Consider the following 26978-nt stretch of genomic DNA (forward strand, 5'->3'; position numbering starts at 1 on the left):
TGCTCCACATGGAAGGCGGGGATGGGTAAGACACAGCCATAGCTGCTGGTGAGGGTTCAGTGCAGGAACCTCATGTCCTGCTCATTTCTACTTCCTTGGCACTGAGTGCCGGGCCTCGCAAATGAAAGACGTGTTTGTTGAAGGAACGGATGAAAATCCCTGCATGACCCCACAACAGGCTACAAAAAGGGCTGCCCCTGAAATCTGTTCCAAGCTCTCTGGCCATCTAGGCCTGGAACCTGGGGAGGGGCAGCAATGAAGGCAGTGTCCAAGTCACCTAAGGACAGAAGGTGTCCCTTACTGTCACAGATCAATAGCCAGGTGAGCCAGCTCAGTGTCCTGACAACCCAGCGCTGCCCTTGTGAGAGCACCCCAGTCCAAGGAACCATCCTCCCAGGAGAGGAAAGGTATTGACAGGGTTCTTTCTTGTCCTTTGATTTTTTTTCCCTCCTTTTAAAAAAATGAGACCATACCCACTATGCACTATTTTGCAACTCTGGGGCAGGTCCCCCCCACTTAAAAACATATAATGTATATATACACATATTTTTTAAAAGATTTATTTATTTATTTAAGACAGAGATTTAGAGAGAGGGTGAGCAGGGTGAGGGGCAGTGGGAGAGGGAGACAAGCAGACTCCTTGGTGAGGAGCCAGAAGTGGGGCTCAGTCCCAGGACCCTGAAATTACAACCTGAGCTGAAATCAAGAGTTGGTGGCTTAACCAATTGAGCCACCCAGGTGCCCTAAAATATATAATGAACATTCTTCCGTGTTACTAAATTTATAAGTCAAGTACCAATTTTAATGGTCGCACAGTATTCTGCTACAGGAATGCATCAGCCTTTATTTAATTTTTTTTCCGTAGTTGGGAATATTTAGGCAATTTCCAGATTGTCATTGTGAGGAATATCCTAAATCTTTCAACCCTTAGAAGAAATTCCTAGGATGGGAATTGCTGAGTCAGAGAGTGTGTACATGTCAGCTTTGGACATTTATTGCTGAACCACCTACAGATTTCTCGCTGGGCAAGGATAAGCAGGCAGGCTGGGAGTGGGCCTGGGCAGTTTTATCCAGCTGCTCCTTGGCCTCATCTGGATCCCCAGGGAAGAGACACATTTCAGAATTCAGAATTTTCCAGAGAAATACTGCAGTATGCATTGCAGGTGCTGTGTTACACCTCCAGAAGGTTCTGAGGTGGACCCACAATCCAACTCCTAATTCCCATCTCCTCAGTAAAACATATGAACATTGATAGTGACAGAAGGAAAGCAAAACCACAACCAACCTCCTGGCAGCTCAGGGCAGGTTTTGCCACTATCTATGTTTGGAGCTAGAAGTATGTTAAAAACAAAACCCCCAAACAAAAAAAACCCCACCAGACTTTCAGTGTTCAGAATTTTTGCAGTTCAGATTTGTGGAGAAGGCAATGTGGTAGTCAGCCCGCTGCTCTGCGAGTGAAACGGGCTCAGCCAGGCTCAAGGAGGTCACGCAGGGTAAGGGTCAAGTCCTCATCTGGGGAAGGAAGCCCATCTGTGTTTGGATGTTGGCTTTCCCTACCATAAGCTGGGTGACCTCGGGCCAATAGCTTGCCCCTTCTGGGCCTTATCTCTGCAGAGCTGTGGCGAAGACTACAGAACACTCAGGAGGTACCTAACCAGTGCTGAACAGGTGAGAGCCGTCGTGAATTTGCCGTGGAAAATGGCAGAGCTGGGCAGTGAAAGGCTGGCCTTTTCTCGCAATGCCAGGTGGGCCCAGGTACACACTACGGCCCTGCCAGTCTGTCCGCTCTAACTCACCTATGTGGAAGGCTCAGAGATTTGGGTAGCACGAAGGGCCCATTGGTAGCCTCCGTGGATGTCCTCTCAGTGGCCCCAGATGGCTCCGGCCCGCCCGGGTGGCGCTGGGGTGCTCTGGGTGCGGCAGAGCCCTGGCCAGCCTCCCTTGGACCTCCACAGAGTGTGGTTGTTGCAGATGAAGGCCTGGATAGTTCGAGGCTGCAGTTCCAGGAGCGAGTCAAGCAAATACCTGGGCAGGACACCAGCAGGTCTCACAAAGAGTCTCACAAACTGTCTCCTTAAGGCCACGGGCCATCCAGCGGGAAGAGGTGTGAGAATGGGCAACCGCTGGCTTTCTGCAAGTGCAGGGCCCCCCGACAGGCTGCAGGTGGGTGCCGCGGTGGGAGGGGGCAGGAGGCAGCTGGAGTGGCTGGGGAACCAGGGGTCTGGGCTCGGCTGCGGGGACAGAGCAGACAGGAGGGAAGGGGCCAGTGCATGGCTTCCTTCCACGTGTTGCAACCACACAGACCCGGAGGACAGAAAAACTGCACGCTTGGCTTGTTTACTAAAACTGGGGCGAGGGGTGGGGAGAAGAGAAGGAACAGACTAGGTAATAAAGCCTGAAAAGCACTCTGTCAAATCCCCTGTTGACGACGTTTTCCCAGTACAGATTATAGCACCTTGGTTGCTGGAGGCTCTTTGCACTGTGTTCTGAGACAAGCCTGCATTTGCCAAAAATAATTTTGCCAGGTCTGCACCAGGGGGTGGGGAGCTGGAAATTTTCAAAAGCCCCCAGTCCAATGAGGCCTTTCATAGAGCACCACATAGACCCTGGAAAATAGCAGACTGGCTCATCTGTTTAGAAATTGCTGCAGGGGTTTCTTTAAGAGACTTTAAAAATATTCTAAACGCCGTTGTGGCACATCGAGTGTTGCTTGCTTGCTCTTAGCTCACTAATTTGATACAAGAATCACTTTCTTTCTAAACCCACCTCCCCATCTTTATCTAGAGTTGCATGGTTATATTGTTTTCATCACCATATTTTAAAATTTCATCTAGGGATCCCTGGGTGGCGCCTGCCTTTGGCCCAGGGCGCGATCCTGGAGACCTAGGATCGAATCCCACATCGGGCTCCCGGTGCATGGAGCCTGCTTCTCCCTCTGCCTGTGTCTCTGCCTCTCTCTCTCTGTGTGACTATCATAAATAAATAAATAAATAATTTAAAAAAAAGAAAATTAAAATTTCATCTGTAAACACTTTTCCATGGTTTTATGCTCTTCGTGGTAATTCTCATAACTGCATCCATTTCATTGCATTCAATACCACAGATTTCTCAACCAGAATGTAAAAAAATAGTTTTCCAATATTATAAATAATGCTACAACGAACATCTCTATGCCTATGGGATTTTTGCATACTGACTACTTAATTTTCAGTTATGTGCTCAACACATGTTTATTGTAACCTATTATGTGAGGTCCTAGAGATAATAGAAAAAAAAAACAACAACAACAACAGACACAGTCTCTGCCACAAAGGCTAAGTAATCTGTATTTTTAATGATCTGCAGGTCTTTCTTGAATACAATAACCCTCTGATTCAGATATTGTAGCATTCACTGCCAAGAAAGTAGATTGGGGCCTGGGACACACATTATTGGGGCTAATCACCACCACCCCTCTCTCCCCCACACCGCACCCCAGCGGAGCATGTGTAGGTCACAGGGAAGGACTTGCCACAGGAGCTGGGCTGAAGACAGAGGCTCTGGCAATGCCGGAGGGGGCTGAGGCCCCACCGCAATGGGACCAGGCCCACCCCATGACAGAGTGCCCTAGGCCTCTGTAGGCCTCTCCTTGTCCCCTCCCTACAGCTCATGCACCCAGGGACGGGCCCTGCAAAAAAGTGCTGGGATTCGGGGAGCAGGGAGGGTAGAAAGTAGGCTTCCTACGGGCCGGGCTGGCTCCCAAGGGGAGACGATGCTGTAAGCATGCACAGCTCCTTCTGCCATGCTCCGGAAGCAGGTATCCCTCTCCTCTGGATGAAGCCGGGATGCTGCTTCTCCAGGGGTTCCCCCTCTGTCCCCACCCGCCACCCTGCATGGAAATGGAGGGATGGGCAGCAAAGGCAGTGATGGTGGATGACGGTACAGACAGTTGGGAGCCCTCAGCCCCAGGTTGCTTTTGATTTATTGTTGCTAAATTAATGTACTGAAGCCTTACTGTGTGTCAGGCAGGGGGCCAACCTTTTGATGTCACTGTCCTGTGGAATCATCTGGAAAGCCCTGACCGGGAGCACTTACCATCTATCTTCACATCTTCTCCAGGATCACACTAGGAAGTGGCAGCAACTGGCTGCAACCAAAATGGGTCTGATGGCAAAGCTGGGGTTCCCAGCCTCTGAACTATGCTGGCTACACTGGTCACCCCCGTCCTTCTTGCAGATGCATGGATTGCTTTCAAAATCACTGCTCACGATACCAAAGGGGAAAGAAAGAAAGAAAATGTGTCTTTTGGCACATGCAAGAATTCTTGGGTCTAGCCAAGAAAACCCCGAGTCTCCTGACGGCCAGATCTGCCACCTGCCCATGGTTCACACGTGATCACCACTCACAGTGGCAAGTGCTCAGTCCTCCTGACGAGCATGTGAGGGGGAATGATATTATCACCTTTTTTGCTAGCTGAGGAATCAAGGCCCAGAGAGGTTAAACAACATAGCAAGTGGTTCAGCTAGGATTTGAATCCAGCCCGTATGACTTCAGAAGCTGTAATTGTCACTACCTCCTCTAATTCCTTTTGGACCAAAGATGAACAAAGCAGCTAGGACAGGACACTGTGGTGATTGGTCATGGGGATTTTCCCTCGGTCCTTTTGGCATATACACTTCTAGATTTTTCCACCAGTCTCGGGGAAATGTCCATTACTCCGTATAATGTGGGCGTGGAGCAGCAGGGAGGGGCAGTCTCCAGTTATGGAAGTCTCCAGTTATTTCTGAGCCAGTTGACTCTTCAGGGGCTTATTCTTGTACCAAAGTACTTAACCCTTTTTAGCCTTTTTATTGACTGTCCTTGGTTCTAAAATGTCTCATGCATAGAACATTCCATTTCCATAATGTGGCCTTTCTTTCTCGTGAAGACTTCTCTTCCCTGCAAATATTGAGAGGGTTTTTTTTTCTCTGTTGATGAGTTAACACACGCCACAGCCCAGCCGGCTTTCACTGCCCCCTGTGCACCTTGAAATGTACCCAGAAGGTTTTTCACCAATTTTATTTGCAGGGAGCACTAAGAGGCCCTCATTGCACTGAGAACAAAGAGTAAACAAAACAAGGAGGGATCACAAGAGGTGAAGCTTTAAAGCAAATCCTTAGGATGCTTAATGATGACCTAACTCACAGCCAAACCTTCTCTAACAAATAAACAGGGGAATGCAGACTGCTCCGGGGTGGTTAGCCTGGCTTTCCCTTTCAGCAGCTCTGATATTCTGAATCATGACTCTAGCTTGTTGTGTAGCACATTACAGAGCTCTTTCATGCCCACAGTCTTCTCTGATCCCTCTAAAACTGTAGGGGAGTGATGGAGCCCGGAGGAGGAAGACAGACATGAAACAAAGATCAGCTTCTCCCCTGCCTCTCTCCACTGCCTGGTGTTATCTCTGCCTTGTGTGGCTAATCCACCCAATAGATTGGAAAAGCTCAAAACAAAACAAAACAAACCTCACTTGCCCAGTCTCCCTTGTAGCCCAAGGTTGTCATGGGGCATAGCTCTGGCCAGGGAGGTAAAAGCAAAAGTCTGCTGGGGATTGCTAGGATAGCTGCATAAAAGGTAAAGAGGCAGTTCCACCTCTTTTACCCTCTCTTCTTAGTGCCCTGAATATGGACTTGATGCTTGGAGCTGCAGCAGCCGTCTTGTGACCATGAGGGAAAGGACAAGAGAATTGCCAAGAAGCCAAAGCAGAACCCTGACATCACTGAGTTGCTGCTCCAATAGCTGAAAGCACCTGCCTTGGGACTTCTCCTTATGGGAGAAAAAGAAACGTCTGTTTAGGCCCCTGTTAAAGAGTATTTGTTCCTTGCAGGCAAAAACATTTCTAAACAATGGAGTGCTACTTGGGTGCTATTATCTCCATTATTCAGGTATCGAATGAGGTCAGAGACACTGTCTTGTTCAAGGTCCCATTGCCAATCAACAGAACATGCACTGAAGCATGAGCCTTGTCCTGGCCTCTCCCTGCCCTTTCACCGCTGCCTCCATAGTACGGTAGTGGCAGAAATTCTACCTAGCAAAAAAACCCCACTGCCCTGAATAACTAGCACTTCCTTCAAGCCGTGAATATGTTTTCCTGAGTCAATGGTCCAAGTGTTTGTGTGCAGCAAGAGGGCTCCCTCAGTTACTTTCCAGACACTAACCAGTTGGGACTTTGGCCACATAAAGGGAAGAGTGAACTATCTTAGCTGTTGGAAGCTTTAGGATGGAAGCTTTAGGTGTTCAGTTGGATTGAAGTAATACTCGGTAAGCTTTCCCTCCCATCCTGAGGCACAGCTGAGTGCAGTCCTGCATCGTCACTGGACGAAGTCAGGGGACATGGACACCAGCTGAGTGTCCAGAGGGGATCTGGTGACCCTTGGCCTCCATCCACCTGTGTAAATGCTCATGGAGTCTCACAAGCCAACCATGCACGTTTTCTTAACAAACACCTGCTTCTGGCCTGTGCAGGGTGATTTTCTGGATGCCTACCCCCAGTCTCCCATGTCCCTACCCTCCAGACTCTAGCAGTTCTCTGTGTTCAAATGCTTTTAAGTCATCTGGACTGTATTGTGTGTCATTTAACTGCAGTTGTAATTAAACAATTATTTATGCGATGATCTGCTGAAGGTCTGTTTCCCACATTAGACTGGAAGCTCCACATGGGCAGACACCCTGCTAGCCCTATTCACAGACATACCCCTCAAGTCTAGCACAGGACTTGGGCAAAGTAAATCCTTAATGATGTGCTTTGAATGAATAAATGAGCAGATAACTGGGTGGTTTCAGGAGCTCTTTCTACCTCTTGCTAATTTGGAATCCCCCGTCTCTCCATCTAGCACAGGAGGTTTACCTGTTCTCTCAGCAACTGCCGTTTTTCCCTCCTCTTCTGATCTGGCTCTGGTTCTAGGCCTTGAAAGAAGAGAGGTGAATGATAATAATATTAATAATAATAATAATAGCAGTTAACATTTATGAAACAGTTAGTATGGGCGCCGAACACGGTGCTAAGTGCTCTCTAACCATTACCTCATCTGATCTACATGCCAAGACTCTAAGGTAAATGCTACAACATTTCCATTTTGGGGGGAAGGAAAGCGGGGCTTCTTTGAGAGGGAGAGGGAGGGAGAGGAAGAGGGAGAATGACCAGGGGGTGGGGCAGGCTTTGCACTGAGCAGGGAGCCCAATGCGGGACTTGATCCCAGGACCCTGGGATCACGACCTGAGCTGAAGGCAGATGCTTACCTGACCGAGCCCCCCAGGTGCCCTGATAAATCTTTTCAGATACAGGAAGAGCCTGTTGAATACCAGGGTTTCCCTTTTCTTTCTTTCTTTTTTTTAAAGATGTTATTTATTTATTCATGAGAGACACCGAGAGAGAGACAGAGACACAGACAGAGGGAGAAACAGGCTCTCTGCGAGGAGCCCAATGTGGGACTTGATCCCAGGACCCTGGGATCATGCCTTGAGCCGAAGGCAGACGCTCAGCCACTGAGCCACCAAGGCATCCCCAGGGTTGCCCTTTTCAATGCCCTTCTGGGTTGAAGCCCGGTGGGCTGTGGGGAGAAGCTCTCTGGCTTCGGTTCCCAGTCCTCAGAACACAAGGCCATGGACAAGCTGGAAGACCACCAACCGAAGGCCGATGAGCTGCTGTTGCAAAACTCCCCATGGCCTCCCTTCCTCTGGGGGCTTCTCTTGCATATCTTGCTTCTCACGCGTCCTTCCTGGTCCCCACGCCAGCTCCAGACAAGACTTCAGGCCTTCCAGGAGCCCTGCCCACCAGAATTTACCTCAAAATTTCTCCACAGACTGTGATGTAGGGGAGACTGTGGGATGTAGGTTGCCCCAGTGGTGGCCAACTGCCCTGATCAGGATCCCACATTTCAGGGGGTGGTTGGGGCCTTCCGTTGAAAGGCTATACTCTGGAGGGGCCACCACCCACTTGGGCTCCTCTTCATCCCTGGTCCATAGTGGAGAATTTGCTACTTATCAATAATAGATATTAGAAATAGATTTTGGTGGTGAATATTCATGGCTAGGGAACATCATGGAAGCTAGAAATGAGCTCTCCTTGGTAAAATCTGTGGTTTTCAGATACGTGCGGTGGCTGACATACGCTAGAGGCATCTCATCCATGTGTGAACAGGAAATGGAGCCCAGGGCGCCCTCCCCCAGGCCTCCGCTGTATGCTCCATTCCTAAAGGGCCTGTGTCCAGCCACCAGTTGAGAGGATTTGGTGACACTTGGCCTTAATGAGCCTTTTACCCAAGGTACAGGTAGAGCACCTACAAGGACTATGAATTGGGACTGAGTGAGCAGGCTGTAGGATTGCTTTGCAGGTCCTTGCTGATACATGTGAGTCCAAGTGGGTAGCATTCCTACCAGGGAGCAAAGTCGGGGAGTACCACCCCTAACAACCACCAGCCTCTGCTATCAACCAAACCTTGCCAAATTGCCATTTGCCTAATGAAGTTGGCTAACATTAGTTCGCAATACATATTTCTACTACTCAACCCCAGTGCTGCATGCATGGATCCTTGTAGGGTTCTGTGAGTTGGCTTTTAAAAATTTAATTTAATTTAAATTCAATTAAATAACATATAGTGTATTATAGTTTCAGAGGTAGAGTTCAGTGATTCATCAGTTGCACAGAACACCCAGTATTCATTCTACCACCTGCCCTCTTTAATGCCCATCACCCAGTTACCCCACCCCCCAACCATCCTCCAGCCACCTTCAGTTTGTTTCCTAGAGTTAAGAGTCTCTTATGGTTTGCCTACCTCTCCAGTTTTGCTTCATTTTCTGTGGAGTTTTTTGTGTGGAGTCTTGGAAACAGCTCTGGAAGACATTCTAAAGCAACCCTAGAGCAAGGTATTTCAACCTTAGCACTGTTGGCAATTTGGCCTGGTTCATTTTTTGTTGCAGGAACCATGAATTGCAGGCTTTTGCAACATCATGGCCTCTTCCACAAAATGCCAATAGCACTCCCATCCTACCTTCTCTTGGCCCCCTGTGTCCAGTTGTGACAACCAAAAATGCCTCCAGACACAAATGTCTGCTGGGAGTAAAATTGCCCCTAGTTAAGAACTACTTCCCCTGAACTATTGGGTTAGATTCCAATACAGTCAACACGTCCATTAACTGAAGGAAGGGCTCTCCAACCTCCCAAAGAACAGAGTCTCTACAGAAACACACTGGCCAAAACACAGCCCTCCATCTCCACTTTCTAGTGGAGACACAACCTTAAAAGTTACAGAAAAACTAGGTCTGAGGCACACTCTCATCTCTGAATCATCTTAATGTTTGGAAAAGAACGCAATCTGAATGACAGAGGTGCCTTGGAGTGCAAGCCACCAGTGCCATAGCCATTCCCAGTAGTCGATGATGTCAGAAATTCCCATTCCCCACAATCAGAGCAAATTTTCCCACACTCAGCTTGCTTTGCTTTGCATGAGCGTGACATTTGATCACTGCATAAATGCTGGAGCCACGAGCATCCCACAAGAGTTTGCTGAGAGACGCCAAGAGCCTTCGGTCTGACGCTGCTACCAGGCATGAGCTGCGCGTCTTTGAAGTCACTCCTTCCCAACCTTCACAAACGTGCTCCTGCAAAATGGGTGGATTTTAGAAGCTGAAGAATTCTTTGTAAACCTGAAAAAGACCAGGCACCATCTCCCTGGAAAATATATATGAGCATAAAAGTTCCTCGCATAAAACGTCAGGGGTTTCACAGGTGTGTGTGTGAGGATGCAAGACCCCGGTTAGGAATATTCGGTGGGAGGCCTCTAAGCCTGCTTTCAGTTCTGACTTCCTGGAGCCTGTTCTCTTCCTGGAACAATGTTGACCACCAGTTAGGGCGGCTGGGAAGCTGAGGGCGGGGGGGAGCTTGACCAGGGGTGGAAGGGAACAGCATGAGTAACAGAGTATGAGTAACAGAGTGGGGAGAGGCTTCTTACTGTTTTTCTCTGATTACATCAAAGAAAGTCTCAGCTGGATGCTGTAGTCTCCTTACCCCCTCCGCTGCCATCTAATCCTCTTTATGGTAGAGGCCTGAGGCTGAGCCCCTTCAGGAGGCAATGCTATGAAATAATTAGTGGTAGAAGATCAATAATCCAACAAAACTCTACAGCAATGTGGGAATATAATCTGACCCCCTTGATATTTATAATCCTGGGGAAAATAAGGCATGAGTAAGTAGCAGAAAGCAGAAACCCACCCTGAATTCTAATTACAACAAAAAGTCGTTCTATCCAGAAAATGTTGGAACTGTAAGATCATTATGCTGCACCCCTTATACACTGCTGTATGTCAATTATATTTCAATAAAATTGGGAGGAGGAAAAAAAAAGCCTCTACATCAGGAGGTAGTTCCCTTGCAGTGTCTCACCAAAAATTACGAGGCAGAAATTTCATTTACACCTAAAAGTCATTCTCAAATCTTGACTCTAGTTCCAACAAGAAATTTTCCAAGTGTTTCAACATCTCCAAGTGAGGACAAATAGCAGGTGTTAACACCCCCAGTATCTCCAGGAGTACCTTAACTGCCCAGGGGTCCCAGCAGCACAGTAAAGTGGGCACTTGGCTGACTCAGTCAGTGGAGCATGCAACTCTAAATCTTGGGATCATGAGTTTGAGCCCCATGTTGGGCATGGAACCTACTTATAAAAATAGACTATTTTTTAGAGTAGCTTTAGATTTATAGATAAAAGCAGAAAGTACAGACTTCCCATCTACTCCATCCCTCAGATTCTTCTATTATTAATATCCTGCATTGGTGTGGCACATTTGTTATAATTAAGGAGCCACACTTTGCATTAGGATTCTCGCTTTGTTATCCACAGTTCTATGGGTTTTACAAAGACATGATATCATGTATCCACCATGATATGGTCATACAGAATCATATCACCATGCTGAAGATCCTCTGTGCTCTACCTACTGACCCCTCTGTTCTTCCCTCCCTCAACGCCTGGCAACCACTGATCTTTATCCTACTGCCTCCATAGTTTGCCTTTTCCAGAATGTCTGATAGTTGGAATCATACAGTATGTAGTATTTTCACACTGGCTTCTTTCACTTGGCAATATGCATCTAAGGTTCCTCAGTGTGTGTGTATGTGTGTGTGTGTGTGTTTAAGATTTTGTTTATTAAAAAAAAAAAGATTTTGTTTATTCATTTGAGAGAGAGAGCACAATTGAGGGTGGGGAGGAGAGGGAGAAACAGACACCCCCTGAGCAAGGAACCCTGATGTGGGGCTCAAACCCAGGACTCTGGGATCATGACCTGAGCCAAAGGCAGACCCTTAGCCTCCCAAGCCACCCAGACGCCCCCCTCTGTGTGTTTTTGTAACGTGATTGTTCATTTCTTCCTATAGCTGAATAATACTCCATTGTGTAGATGTACCCTAGTTTATCTATTGAAAGACATTTGTTTGATTCCAATTTTTGCCAGTCATGAATAGAGCTGATACAAAAAAAAAAAAAAAAAACGGAGGCAATGCTATGTAGTCAGAATGTAATGCCAACTTTTTTTTTCACTGCATTTTTTTTCAAACCATTTATTTTTGTTTAATTCCAAAGGCAGAAAGTATAAATGGGATCACCCAGGAATCTTCACTCAAAGTGGTTTCCCGCCCCGGCCATCAGCTTTTCCTTCTCTCCTAGGTGATCCCCGAGTGCTTCTTATGTGGCCTTCCAGAAATATCTCATGCACTGCGAGTATATGCAATATGCATTTTTTGCATTTGTTTTAAAATTAATATTTATTTATGGCAAGTAAAGCTGGTCTCTGTTTATGATTTTGATGTATGGTTTTGTTTTCAAATAAATGTGTTCAGGGGCGCCTGGCTGGCTCTGTTAGTAGAACACATGACTCTTGGTCTCGGGTCGTGAGTTCAAGCCCCACCATGGGTGTGGAGATTACATACATACACACATAGATGCATGCGTTCACACTTAAAGGAAGGAAGGGGTCACTTGAGTAAAGCACAGTGTCAGGTGTATGCACAGAGACGACACAGCCCCCAGCCCTGCTCTGCACGGGGCCAGGGCCAGGCTTCACTGCCTCTCTTGGTTGCCCGCCTGTGGTGACCAGTGGCAGAGGCTGGAGGCATTTGGTTCAGAGCCAAATGTGTCGTGTCGTGTCGGAGCAGCCCCCTCCCTGGCACCCTGTCCCCCGGAAAGGAAGGGGAGCCCAGGTGGAGGGCACAGGCCCTGTCAAAGGGATCTGGAGGTGGGATCCTGGCCTCTGGTCTCCTAGGCTCATCAGAAGCTTTCGAGCCCCTCAGTTTCTATTGTTGCCCCCACGTGGAGGAGCTTCCGTTACATCATGCCTGACGTGTATCTGCTTTCAGAAAGAACATATCGTCTGGAGACTGTCCTTCCACTGTGTGGGGGGCCTCGGTGCAGGGGCATGCACACGTGACTGCGGGAGGGCTTGTGGGGCCCCACATGGGTCTCAGCAAAGGAGCAGAGAAGCTGCAGAAATGGACCAACGACTCCGAGCTCCTATCTGTGCCACATTGGCCCAGCTGGAAGCACTTAATAGTCATGAATAGAATATTCATGCATTTTATTTGTGCACTAATGAATTTCATTATAAATACAATGAACGCCCTCATTCTTCTCAGACACAACACCTCATAAATCTAAGGAACAAAATTGAGAGAGAACCACTTACTGTCATTTATCCATAACTAAATTCCAATTTTGGAAGATACACGCAGACTCTCAGGATGGACCCTTGTGACTCAGACCCTGGACCACTCTCGTGCACGTGGATTCGTTTTAGGAGCCGTGTTAGATTCAAAAGAGGTGGGATGTGTTTACCATCGCACAGAACAATTCTAGGATTAATTTCACAGGGTCAAATGAAAACATGCTCAGAAATGCCTGCCACTGTCAGAGTCACTGTGATGCCACATGATAGTCACACAGTGACAGACCCGGTTTTCCTTTGATCACTAGATTCTTGCTCATTCATCAGTTGCAGGGATCATGAGAACTGTAGACCTGGCTGAGCCCTGGGAACCCATCCAAGTATCTTACAGACAATTGTTCACTAGTCACAAAAACCTCCGTGTCCCGGGGGCTGCCTTCAAATAAACACGTGGACCTCTCAGCAAGCCATGAGAAGGTTAAGCCCATTCCACGGAAAAATGTGTGGGTCTTCGTACTTGGCATGCATCTATGCAACTGGGTTTTTTCTTTTCGTTTTAAAGATTTTATTTATTTATTCATGAGAGACACACAGAGAGAGGCAGAGACACAGGCAGAGGGAGAAGCAGGCTCCCTGCAGGGAGCCCGATGCCGGACTCGATCTCAGGATCCTGGGATCACGCCCTGAGCCAAAGGCAGATGCTCAACCACTGAGCCACCTGGGTGCCCCAAGCCTCCCTCAATTCCAACATCTTGACCAGAATGCTACAATCCATGAACCTACATTTGACATGTCATGATCACTCAAAGTCCAAAGTTTACATCAGGGTTCATTCTTGGTATCGTACGTTCTATGGGTTTGAACGAACGTATAATGACATGCATCCATCATTATATCACCATACAGAATAGTTTCAGTGCCCTAAAAATCTTGCTTTTATATACTGACTTTTTTTCCCCTGATGAGCTATATACCATAAGCGTTTTCTTGGATCATTAAATATTCTCCGGAAAAAAAAATTATTTATGTGGCTGGATTAGCTGGAGAGCAGGCTAAGCTGCTACATCAGAGAGACCACTTCTCCCGGGTGCCGAATCTTCAAAGAGGGATCCACATACAGGTTTCTTTCCCTCTCATCCAGCACATAGAGGTGGGCAGGGTGCTATGGGGCTGCTCACTCAGGAACCTGCTTCCTTCCATCTTTTCCTCCCTTTGTATTTCATTTGCTGAAGAGAGAAGACTGCCCACAATCTGTGCTTGTGCCAACACCTAGAGATTATTCTAAAAAAACAGGACAATAATGCCCAGCTCTCGGGGTCATCTGTGAGCTAACCGAGACGAAGGCATGACCGAGCCTCTGATGGCACCCTGCAGAGTGGGTGCATTCACAAGCGCTTCCTTCTTATTGCAGAGGCTCAAGGGAGAGCAGAGTCGGTGATGGTAACCGCAAGCAAAGTGTTTATGAAGTGCAGCTCTGATATCTGTGTGTGGCTGTGGGAGGGCCCCACGCCAGCCTCCCAGAGCTGCGTGACCACACCTAGCAGGGAGGGCCCTGGCAGGCCTGGCCCTCAACACCTGCTGTTGGCTTTCTCTTCCCTTCCTTTGCTTAATTGTCCTGGGTATGGACCCAGGCTGAGTGCTACCAGATTCGAAAAAAGAAATTTATAATAAGGCAGTCATCAAACTCCATGAGCCACACAGGAGGCAAGGCAATTACATCCCTAATCATTTTCCTATCTCTTCACTTTACCATGAGAAATTCATTTCAACAACTATTAGGCTTAAATTCGCTACAGTAGGAATGCCAGGGAAGGGATGGCGGATGCACCCACAAAATTCCCTTCCCATGGGTTGTTTCTTGGTGAGACATCACACTAGAGTGATGCTACAGTGGACAAGGTTAGGCACGTTCCCTTATGGACCTGAGAACTGTCTGAGGCTGGTGCCCTGGAGCAGAATGGCCAGGTCATGAGGTACATGGTGCTGGTCTGTCTCAACTCTTACCAGCACAGCCTGAGAGTCCCCTCGTTAGGCATCAATCAGCTTCTGATGTTGCCAGATCTCATGAGGATAAGGTGACCTCTCGTCATTTCGATTCACTTCTTAGTTACTCGTGAGCTTGCATCTCTCTGGTCTTGTCAGATTCTTCATAGAATTCCCAGCTCAGCGTCCTCCGCTTGTTTTCCTTCAGGCCCCTGAAGGTTGAGCAGAACTCCTTGGTGGCATCTGGTCTAGGCCCCTTGTCAGCTTTAGATGCTGAAAGTTGTCTTTTCCCAGTGTTGCTGGGACTCTATTACCTCTTTTTCATGGTGGCCCTTTGGATCAGAACCTGTGATGCTGTTGGTCTATGGTTCACGTGTTGAGACCATGGTTTCAAAGTCCTTCCCACCTCCAGATCACAAAGATGGTTTCCTATGTTACCATATACATTTTCTGTTTGTAGCACACATAGGCATTTCAGTGTTAATCTGTTTCAAGGCTAATTTTGTTATAGGGTTTTAGACAAGGATCCAGTTTTACAGTTATACATACAGTGATAGAGTTTTCCCAGCATCATCTGTCAAATTGTCCTTTCCTCTTGATTTGCAAGTCCTATACTTTTTTAGCTCTGTGGACTTACTCATTCAAGTATAGTTTGTGTCCCAGTAAAAGTAACCGATTATAAGCAGGAGGCAGAAGCAGCAGCCTGCTGTTCACACAGATGGACGCCAGGGGACACACCTTCTCTTTGTGCTTTCAAGCCCTGGGAGCTTGGACAAATGTTTGAGGTCCGACCTTGAACCTCACCTTTTTCACTAGGACAACGGGTACAATAGTCTCAAGGATTCTTACAAAGATTAATCGAACCGCTGCCTGTGAAATGCCCTGGGTGTGCAGTTCTTTTGTTTTCTTTGTCCAAAGTTTCCATCAATTCCTGCCTCTTTTTCTCATTTCATCTCCAGGCTGTTTTGAGGCCTTCGTTTTCCTATGCATTTGTTTGCAAGTCGCCCCCACATCATCCCAGACATAAGCAATGCATCCCCTTCCATGTTGAATATAATGTTTGCAAATATATAGGAACTGGATCTGATTGCATTTGATTGGCTGAGATAATATTATGTGCACGTTTAAAGATGTCTCCATTGCAATTTTTGTGTCGACATTTTTCCTTCATATTTTGAAGCATTTTTTTTAAAGATCTGAAATGTTTTATAAACACTACCACTTAGTGGATAAAACAGCCCAGACTTCTCTACCTCTGCAAAACTAACCTTGTGGCTACCATTTGCCTTCCTGTGTAGATACCTACTTGGAACCCAGCATGGCCGTTCCCTCATGAACCCAAGCCCCACCATCCCATCTTCCACCTGACCAAACCCAGTCAGTGCTGTACCTGGGTCTCCACCGAGGACATGCAGTATTCTTTTCTAGAGCCAATAGCCAAGGACACACGCCCTGGACCAGGCTAGCTGGGTTCAAATTCTTGTTCTGCCACTTAACAGCTGTGACTTTGCAGAAGTTCGTTGACCTCCCTATGCCCATTTCCTAATTTGTAAAACAGGGCAGGAATGACAGCTACCTCATGTGCAAAGTGCCTGGGCAAGTGAATGCCAAATTCCCTTGTGCTATCAGTACAGTTCTGTTCAGAGATGCAGTCTTCTCCACTGGAGGCACTCAAGTATTTCCAAATTTGACTCACAAGAATCACCTGTAGGACTTGATAAAAATCTAGATTTTCCAGGTTGATCCCTTGAGGGATCTAATTCTGTTGGTCTAGGGTGGGGCTCTGGGTTTTGTATTCAACCTCAGTTCTGTAATGTGAATCATATAGTGTTAGGCAAATTATGGAATCTCTCTGTGCCTCAGTTTCTTCTATGTAAAATGGGGATAAGGGCTATCTAGGCTGTGGTAAGAATTAAAACAGTGTCTATAACACCCTGCACAATGCCTGGGGCATAGATTCCTTTTCCATCTGTCATCTTAGCCTCTGGCATAAAAACAACAGTTCCTTGGACCAGATCATTATTCTATTTTTTTGGAAAATTGTTTTTATCGGTTAAATTTTTTTAAAATAAAAACAGCTATAGGGGCACCTGGCTGGCTCAGTCAGTAGATCACAAGACTCTTGATCTTGGGGTTGTGAGTTCAAGCCCCATGTTGAACAAAACACTTACTTAAAATTTTTTTAAAAGGCTCTAAATTTTCCTAGGACCTTAACTATACCCCATCAGTATTCTTTTCTGTTATTTTCAATTATTATAGTTTCAGTGACTTCTTTGATCCAGTTTTTAAAGACTGTTTCTCAGTTTCCAGGTGGGTAAGTTTTCTGGGTTATATTTTTGCTTCTGATACACTGTAATCAGAGATTATGGTTGTGATCGCACATCTCTGTGAAATGTACAAAGGTTTCTTTTTTTTTTTTTAAGATTTTATTTATTTATTCATAGACACAGAGAGAGAGAGGCAGAGACACAGGCAGAGGGAGAAACAGGCTCCATGCAGGGAGCCCGATGTGGGACTCGATCCCGGGTCTCCAGGATCACACCCCAGGCTGCAGGCGGCGCCAAACCGCTGCACCACGGGGGCTGCCCTGTACAAAGGTTTCTTTTGTGGTTTCCAGAAATGCTTCATAGACATAAAAGAAAAATGTGTATTTTCTATTTGTAGGGGCAGAGTAATACAAGCTCATTGATTATGTCATCCAGATATTCTGTATCCTTATTATTTTGGCTTTTTTCAGTGTTTTCTAGAGTCATTAAAATACTCACTTTTGTGATTTTCCCCCCATACTATACTGCTATTTAATATATTTTACTTTAAAAGGAAACCAATATTAGGGGCTCCTGGGTGGCCCAGTCTGTTAAACGTCTGCCTTCAGCTCAGGTCATGACCCTGGAGTCCCCAGGGTCAAGCCCTGCGTTGGGTTCCCTGCTCAGTGAGGAATCTGCTTCTCTCTGCCCCTCACCCTGCTCATGCTGTCTCGCTCATTCTCTGTCTCTCAAACAAATAAATAAACACAATCTTTAAAGCAAAATAAAAGGAAACCAATATTGTCTCTTAATTTCCACATCAACACAAGTCTAGCATAGGGCACTGAAATATTTGAGAATGAACATGTTCAGGGCTGAACTGCATCCTCCCTAAAACTCATCTTAAAGCCTCAGAATATGACTATATTGGAGATAAGATGATTACAGATGTTAGTTAAGGTTAAAGGAGGTCATGTGGATGGGCCCTCATAAAATATGACCAATGTCCCAAAAGAGGAAATTTTGGATAATCAGAAACACCAGGGAGGCGAGCATAGAGAAAGGGCGTGAAAGAGATCAGCAGGAAGGTGGCTGTCTGTGAGCCAAAGAAAGGAGCCTCAAGAAAACAAACCTGCCAGAACCTTAATCTTGGACTTCTAGCCTCCAGAACCACGAGAAAACACATTTCTATGTTTAAGCTCCCAGCCTGTTGTATTTTAATAGGCAGCCCTAGCAAACAATATGTAATGAATGAGCTGTTCCTTTCTCCCTGGCACTTAACATCAGCTACTGTTTTATACAATTGACTTATTTATTTTTGCCTGTTTCCCTCAACTATGCTGTACAGGATTAGTAATGTTTTGCTTCCTGTTGAATTCTGCCTAGAGCAGTTCCTGCTGCATAGCATTTTTGAAAAGATTTATTTGAGAGAGAGAGAGAGAGTTAGCTCATGAGCAGGGGGAGGGCAAGAGGAAGAGGGAAGAAGCAGGCTCCCCACTGATCATGGAGCCTGATGTGGGGCTTGATCCCAGGGCTCTGAAATCATGATCTGGGCTGAAGGCAGATGAGCACACACACCTTCAGAGTTTTAGTCAGAGTTTTCTAGAGAAATTAGACCTACTGGCCATATGGATAGGAAAATATTTCTTATAAGAAACTGGCTCATGCCATTATGGAAATCGAGAAGTCCCACGATCTGCCTGGGCCAGCTGGAGAGACCTGGGGAAGCCGGGGGTGTAGTTCAGTCTGAGTCCAGAGCTCTGAGGGCCAGGAGTACCAAAGGGCAGGTGAGGACCGATGTCCCAGCTCAAGTACTCAGGTAGGACAGGCTGAATTCTCCCTTCCACTAAGGCCAAGGGCAGGAGAAGACTGATGTCCCAGCTCAAGCAATCAGGTAGGACAAACTGAATGCTTCCTTCCATTAAGGCCTTCAATGGCACCCACCCACCGAGGGCAAACTGCTTTACTGAGTCCACTGATTCACTGCTAATTTCCTTCAGAAACACTCTCACACCACACCCAGAAATAACGTTTCACCAAATATCTGGGCATCCCATGATCCAGTTGAGTTGATACAGAAACTAACCATCTTGTTTATTCACTCTCTGTATCCACTGCACCTTGGATGTAAGGAACATTCCATAACTGTGTCTGTCTCCTCACTCATTCAGCAAACTCACCCAGGATTTTCACTCTTGCAAGGACTAGGCAGGCTCTTCCTCATTTTCCTGATATCCAAGAAGATACCCCCATCATGCCCACAAGGAAGTGACACCATGGGCTCTGATGCCCCGCTGTACTCTGCACATCCTCTGTGCGCTGGCCACCAGGCCAATGACCAACCTATTTGCTGCATATTTCCAAGTCAACACATGCTTTTGTGCCCTTGGTTCCCTTGCAATCAAGAGTGTGCTCACATGGCTGGTGTTCTTAGACATGTGGAAGAATCTACAGAGGAGATGGTGGCAGGAACAAAGCAGTACCATGCTGCTGTGGGAAAGCACAGAGCAGGAACACAACGGCTTCTGGTTCCAGCTCTATGTTGAGCTGTTTAACCTTGACCTTGATGTCGAGGCGGTAGCTTCACGTCGAGCCCTCAGCTCCTGCACCCGTAACTGGACTTGGAGGAGCTGACCTGCCTTTCCAATCTCAAGTACTAGGAAATAGTGCCTGAGAGGCACATGGCTGTAATAAGGCAGTTCATGGTGGGGTACCACTCACAGCCATCCAGGGGATCCAGAAACACCCCAACCCCGCTCTACTCAGCATCTTGTGAGACTCCCCACAGTACCCAAAGGACGGTGTATGGGATCAGTGCTGTGGAGCATTAGCAGGAAAGGCTCTGCAGTAAAATCCCGCTTTCTTGCAGTAGAATCTCAAGTTTAAAAACAAAACAAAAAAAGGCTCTTTTCTTTTTCTAAATAAAATCCTATGAAATATTAAAAGTTGAGTGCTCTCGGCAGCCCTGGTGGTGCGGCAGTTTAGCGCCGCTTGCAGCTGGGGGTGTGATCCTGGAGACCCGGGATCGAGTCCCACATCGGGCTCCCTGCATGGAGCCTGCTTCTCCCTCTGCCTGTCTCTGCCTGTCTCTCTCTCACTGAATAAATAAAAGCTTTAAAAAATAAATAAATAAAAGTTGAGTGCTCGGACTTAAAGTGGGTTTAAGGGAAGAGATATGGGCTATTCATTTTATGACCTCCTTCTCTAACCCCCATTGCTGTGTCACAATTACCCCATAATTAGGTTTATGTTCTGCTCATTCCTAGATCTCATATCAGGGATGGAATTATGGTGAGAGATGTTCAGGAAAGACCTTCCGCTGTTCGGGTACACCTCGGAAATACTGCGGGTCTGGTTCTGGGCCACTGTGATAAAGTGACTATCACAATACAGCGACAATATATGTTTGGTTTTTTTCGGTGCATGTAAGTTATGTTCACACTATACTGTAGTTTATTAAGTACACAACAGCATTATGCCAGAAAGTACATACCTAAACTTAAAAATATTTTATTGATAAAATAGCCATCATCTGAGCTTTCAATGAGTTACAATCTTTTTGCTGGTGGGGGGGGGCGGTTCTTACCTTGATGTTGCTGGCTGCTGATTGGGGCAGTAGTTGTGGAAGGTTGGGGTGGCTGTGGAGATTTCTTAAAATATTGAAGTCTGCTCTATCAATTGACTCTTGCTTTCACCAACGATTTCTCTGTAGCATGAGATGCTGTCTGGTAGCAGCGTTTTTTTTTTTTTTTTTTTTTTAAGAGAAAGAGTGCATGTGTGGGGGTGGGAAGAAACAGAGAGCGGGGGAGAAAACCCCAAGCAGGCTCCACACTCAGCACAGAGCCTGACGAGGCTGTTCAATCTCATGACCCTGAGATCATGAGCTGAAACCAAGAGTTAGACACTTAATCAACTGAACCACCCAGGTGCCCATCTGGTAGCTTTTTACCCTCAGTAGAAATTCCAAAATTGGGAGTCAATCCTCTCAAACTCTGTCACTGTGTTATTAACTAAGCTTATGTGTTATTCTAAATCTTTGTTTTCATTATGATCTTCTTAGCATCTTCATGGGGAGTCGATTCTCTATCAAGAAACCACTGTTTCTGGGCAGCCCAGGTGGCTCGGTGGGTTAGCACTGCCTTCAGCCCAGGGTCTGATCCTGGAGACCCGGGATCAAGTCCTGCGTCGGGCTCCCTGCCTGGAGCCTGCTTCTCCCTCTGCCTGTGTCTCTGCCTCTTTCTCTCTCTGTGTCTCTCATGAATAAATAAAATCTTTAAAAAAAACAAAAACAAACCACTGTTTCTATGTTATAGAGATGGCTTCTCTCCTTAAACCTCATGAACTAACCCCTTCTAGCTCCAAATTTTTCTTCTGCAGCTGCCTCCCCTCTGAGCCTTCATAAAATTGGGAGTTAGGGCCTTGCTCTGGGTTAGCTTTGGCTTATGGGAATGTTGTGGCTGATTTGATCTTCAATCCAAACCAAATTTTCTCCCTATCAGCAAGAAAGCTGTTCCACTTATCATTCATGTGTTCACTGGAGTAGCACTCTAAATGTCCTTCACAGACTCTTCCTTTGCATGCAAAACCTGGCTGTTTGGTGCAAGATGCCTTGCTTCCAGCCTGTCTCAGCTTTTGACATGCCTTCCTCACTAAGCTTAATCATTTCTAGTTTCTGACTTAAAGTGAGAAACACATGACTCTTCTTTCGCTTGAACACGTGGAGGTCACTGTCGCGTTATCAACTGGCCTCATTTCAGCACTTTAGTGTCTCATGGAAAAGATGACGTAGAGAGACTGGGGAATGGCCAGCTGGTGGAGCATTCAGAACACACATTTATAGATTAAGTTTACTGTCTTGTGTGGGCAAGGTTCATGGTGCCCCTAACCCATCACAACAGTAACATCAGAGATCACAGATGACAGATCACTGTAACAAATATGGTAATGAACAAGTTTGAAATATTACAAGAATTGCCAAAATGTGACACAGACACAAAGTGAGCAATTGTTATTGGACAAAGAGCACCAGTACTATGCAGGGTTGCCAGAAACCTTCAATTTGTAAAAACAAACAAAAAACAAACAACATAGGATCTGCAAAGCACAATAAAGTGAAGCACAATATACTATTCTCTTAGAGTGTGGTTTCCTAGCTCCCAGGGCAGAACTTCAGTGGATTCATTCTTGCTCCCTGGCATTCTACTAATATTCAAGCTGCCCCCCACCCCTGTCCTTTTGAAGTTGTCTGAATGAGCTACCGAGTAGATACTAAGGAACTTTTGTAAACATAAATGATACAACAGATACAGAAGTCTTCCACATGGGTTAAGTAAGAAGCTTTTAAGGGGCCCTTGGATGTCTCAAGTCATGATCCCGGGGTCCTGGGATCGAGTCCCATATCACCTGGAGCTCCCTGCTCAGTGGGGAGCCTGTTTCTCCCTCTGCTTCTGCTGCTCCCCCTGCTTGTGCTCTCTTGCTCTGTCAAATAAAATTTAAAAAATTTTTTTCTTAAAAAAAAAAAAAAATCTTTAGGTGGCTCAGTCGTTAAGCATCTGAGAGCCCCATGTTAGGAAACTGTGCTCAGTGGAGTCTGCTTCTCCCTCTGCCCCAGTTCATACTCCTTCTTAAACAAATAATCTTAAAACAAAGAATCCTTTAGTTCCTACATGTCCCTTCTTGACCACCCCCTCCATTCTATCCCTTCCTAGGCAACCACCAGCCTGTACTCTACATATTCTTCATTTTGAATTTTCATGCTTTTGCTTTCCCTTACTGTTCTACACCAATTTTCTCTCTAAACATTGCTTCGTCCTGCCTGTGTAGGCAGTAGGGTCACACTGACGTTTTCACTCAGTGCTGCTTTAGACTCATCTGTCATATTATTTTGCTGCTGTAGTCTTGTTACATGGAGACACAATTTGTGTGTCCATTCTTGTCTGATGGCTTTTGGGGCTGCTCCAAAAGTTTCCCAAAGTGACTGTACCCATTAATGTACACTCCTGCTGGCAATACATAAACGTTCCATGCTCCACGTCTTGCCAACATTTGGTTACTGTCAGACATAAAATCTGCCAGGTAGCTGCAACGCAATGGTGCCTCCAAGCAGTTTAGTTTGCCTTTTTCCTCATTGCTGAGGTGGACCAGTTTTTCTGTTCCTGCCCTTTCTACTCTCATTAACATTTGCATCAAAGGTTCCTAAGATAAGAGTAAGAGATTAACAGGCTCCCTTAAAGTGGCCATCTCCGACAGGATCTGATCCAAGGTTAAGGCTCCACCAGCCAAGCCAATTACAAACTTTTTTTTTTTTTTTTTTTTTGGTGCTTCTGCAGTGCACTTGCTCTTGTGCATACATGTGGCCTTGTGCTACAAGCTGGGGGGCAGAAAGAGGTAGAGAACCCTGATTATTAAGAAGTAAAGACAGATGAGAAGACACATGTACCAGTCTCTATGCGGAGTAATTCAAAGTGCTCTAGAGAAAGCACAGAGTACCACGATGTGTATAAGGAGAATTCTTGATGGAGGCAGTCCAGAGCAGCAGGGAGGTCAGGGGAAGAGTGTGTGTGGAGCACAGAGCTAGTGTGACCAGACGAGCACGTGAAAGCCAAGGTCAGAGGTACAGGGCACAAGCCTGGTGTCTGGCAGGGGGCTAAGGGCCTATTTAGAGGCCTCTGGAAGATCCTGACGGCTTGGAGCAAGGGAATCTGAGCAATAAAATCCTGGCTTTCGTGTGGAAATAAATTGGCAGTGTAAAAACCAGTCAGGAAAAGTGCTAGGACATCTCAAAGTATTAACCATGCCGACGATACTGCACCATGTGTGTGAAAAATGGAGAGTCCCTGGAATGGCTCCAGCAACCCTGAAAGCTCCCATTTGTCACAGGTGGATGGGAGGCAGTAAGGAAAGGTGGTGAAGAGGCAGGGCCCAGTGAAGTCACAGATCTAGCTCTTGTTTCCAATACTTGCTACATCACTAACTAGCTGTGCAATCCTGAACAGGGATTCCCACCCTTGGCCAGTTTCTCCACCTATAAATGGGTGGGTACAGGAGCACTTTAGGACAGAGCTGTTTAAGGATGAAGGGTGAAGGCAGCTCATGCCTGTCAAGCCACAGCACCCAGCACAGGCTACGGTGAGTGCGTATTACACTATGACTGTTAGCACTCTGCAATCACTCAGGGTGGAACAGAAATATTCTGGAAAGGTTTTTGGTTAAGAATGAACACATAGAGGAGTTTCTGCTTAGCAACTGCAACTGATGCATAAGAAAATGAAGTGCTTTACATGAGTAAGTGGAGCATGACGATTGGCATTATTGTAAATAAGTACTGAATGCCTACCCCATGCCCAACACGGCCAGAGGCTGGGAATGCCAATAACTTGTCGATTGCTCTCCAAGGACTGCTGGGAGGAAGGATGGAAGGCCTGCAAGCTGCTCTGTGGGGCAGTGACAGGTGCATAGCCAGTGGAGTGGGAGTTTGCCGCCCTAAAGATCAAGACTGAGTGGGAAAATCATAGTAAACTGGAAAATGGAATCGGAAAAGCCAACAACATGGAAAAATACACCTTAGTGGCCTCAGTGGAGCTTCTTCAGCAGTGAGTCATCATCATCGTCAACACAAAGCCTGAAATCTAGCCGGCACTCGTGCAAAGAATCCTGAGAACACACACAGGGTGCATATTAATACCTTTTAATGTTTCACAGTTTTTTTTTTTTTCCCCAGAAGATACATAACAAAAATACATGGAATTTAATATGAATCTCAGTACAGTGGGCAATTACAGAACCTAAATAAGACAAGTCTATCAAGTATAATCCTTCTTATGGGGGCCAAACATTCCATTCTACTAAGAAGAAAGAATCACAACATGATTAGGCACAAACATATCATACTGCCTATTGTTCTAACTTCTGAGACTGGTAGTCTTGGAGAAAAAAAAAATCGATTAAAAAAATAAATAAAGCTGAACACAGTCAACTGCCTCAGTTGTTGTCCCCTCCCCCCCACATCCCCGTTTTCCTTTTTGTGCTCTTCAAAGAGCCATATGGGTGAGGGCGTGAGGCAGAGCCGTGTGGGACAGGGGTAGGCACCCTGCTGACTACATGCCAGGCAGATGCAGAAGTTCCCTGAGGTGACCAAAAAATGTACTGCCACTCAGCGTTGCTGCTGAGAACTCGAGCTGAGAGGAGGTGATGGGCTGGCAGGGGCCTGACAGCCACAGCATATGGTGCAGATCCAACTTTGAGAGACAAAGTGGCCCACACGTCATCGTGGAATAGTCAGCACATTCATGTAGGAATCTCGAACTGCAGAGCCAACCCTCTCTGTCATGCTACAAGCTGGAATGCTTTGACCACAATTCTGCCAGGATCAGTCATTCATTCAACAGAAAAAAAGTCAAAACCATTTGGTTTTTAAATGAAAATCCTTCACGTCCACCTGTGTTCAAAAATAATAACTTAGGACATTAATACTTCCTTAAAACATCAATTACCATAACAGAGTTGAATCGTAAGTGTGGGGGACCTATTTTCCTATGAACACAGCTCATAGGAAGGGATAGATATGTAACACACATGAAAAGTAAGGCTGTGATAGTCTTTGTTTTTAGCTTAAAGCTCAGGTTACCCCCAAAAAGTATTACCCAAGTTAAATGTTTCTTACTGAGAAAGAGCTCACTTAGACCAACACGATACACTAAATAAAGGAAAATATTTATTGTTCCTCCCCATTTAAAGGTGCACCTCTGCCTCCACGGTGAGTCCTGGTGGGAAACCTCCTCTCTGACTAGGTCTGCGCAGTGGAGTATTACTTCAAACAAGCTGGCCAAGGAGCCACCTTTTTTCCTAAACAGCATTAAAACTAAGAACAGTAGGTGATGTAGCAAATGGGACAAATGTGGCCAGATCTTGTCATAACTGTACTTGTTCTGACACAAAACCCCTGAGGGGAGACACTGAATGATAGGTTGGTCACAAAGGACAGGACACTGGAATCCTGGCACAGTTCTGTTGTGCAGGACAAGCCTAAGCAGCCTCCAAGTGACCAAACCACGCCTCCCGTGCACAAGGCACCTTACTTGCATACTCAAGACCTGCTTTTGAACAAAAACCAACTGCTAACATTTCTCCTCTCTAGTATCATTTACACCTTGGAGGGAAAAAAAAAAGGAATCAACATTAAAAAGCTTAACAGTGAGAATAGGCAAACTCAGAAAGGAAAGATCACACTAAAACTGCTCGACAGTTGCTCCATCACTGCCCACCGCATGGCTTGAGGCCAGTGACTTCATGGACGCACCACGCCGATGCATGCCGAATGTCAGTTCCAGTCCTTCACGGTGACCCCAGTGTGACGCTGCCTGCCTTCCATTCACCACCTCCTGCCCAGGAGATCCAAGGGGGCCTTGGGTGCTGTGCGCACAGGACGTCCAGGTGCCAAAGCCCAAGACCTTCCTAAAAACTTCCCCTTGGGTTTGGGCAAGGAAACACAGCAGTGGTTTGGAGTATTGGCAGCAGCATCCACACTGGGGCTTAACCTCAGCAGCCAGCCTGGAGGATGCTTGCCCCAGAGCGCTTGGTCACTGACAAGGTCGTGAATACCTGCGGGAAGGACAGAACAGGAGATGTTCAGACACCCCAGCCAAGAAGTCACCAGGGAGCGGTGCCAGTAACACCAAACCTACTAAGATGGACTCAGAGGACTACTTACAGTGAACAAAATGGAAAAGAAGTATGACCAAAGGTATCACAACTTTTTCAGAGGATAAAAGGGGAGATGTATTTTAAAAACAAGGTAAAAGAGGAAAAAAATTTAAGTTTTATCTAATGAAGAATTTTATTTTCATGAGAGTGATTAAAACAATTAAATGTGTCATCCCGGTTGCCGGCCAACTCTCTCAAAGAAATGCATGGTGAACCTAAGACCCAGCAATTGCACTACTGGGTATTTACGCCAAAGATATAGATGCAGTGAAACACCGTGACACCTGCACCCCAATGTTCATAGGAGCAATGTCCACAATAGCCAAATTGTGGAAGAAGCCTCGATGTCCTTCGACAGATGAACAGATAAAGAAGATG

At 46.3% G+C, this 26978-nt stretch overlaps 1 protein-coding gene across 4 annotated transcripts in view; it reads right to left on the reverse strand.

Moving 5' to 3' along the window:
- Window positions 1-3466: 3466 nt before the first annotated feature.
- TXNRD1 (thioredoxin reductase 1) overlaps window positions 3467-26978 on the reverse strand; it is a 138819-nt gene continuing 115307 nt past the window's right edge. For 3 of the 4 annotated variants that reach the window (XM_025462356.3, XM_025462409.3, XM_025462397.3), the window contains one exon: window positions 24570-26498. In XM_025462356.3, coding sequence (XP_025318141.3) covers window positions 26436-26498 — 63 coding nt within the window. In that variant the 3' untranslated portion in view covers window positions 24570-26435. Of the gene's footprint in view, window positions 4918-6865; window positions 6925-24569; window positions 26499-26978 lie in introns of those variants that run through there. The other variant, XR_004803067.2, reaches the window with a different exon arrangement.

This window comes from Canis lupus, chromosome 10 (genome assembly GCF_003254725.2).
Source record: "Canis lupus dingo isolate Sandy chromosome 10, ASM325472v2, whole genome shotgun sequence".
Classification (NCBI taxonomy): domain Eukaryota; kingdom Metazoa; phylum Chordata; class Mammalia; order Carnivora; family Canidae; genus Canis; species Canis lupus.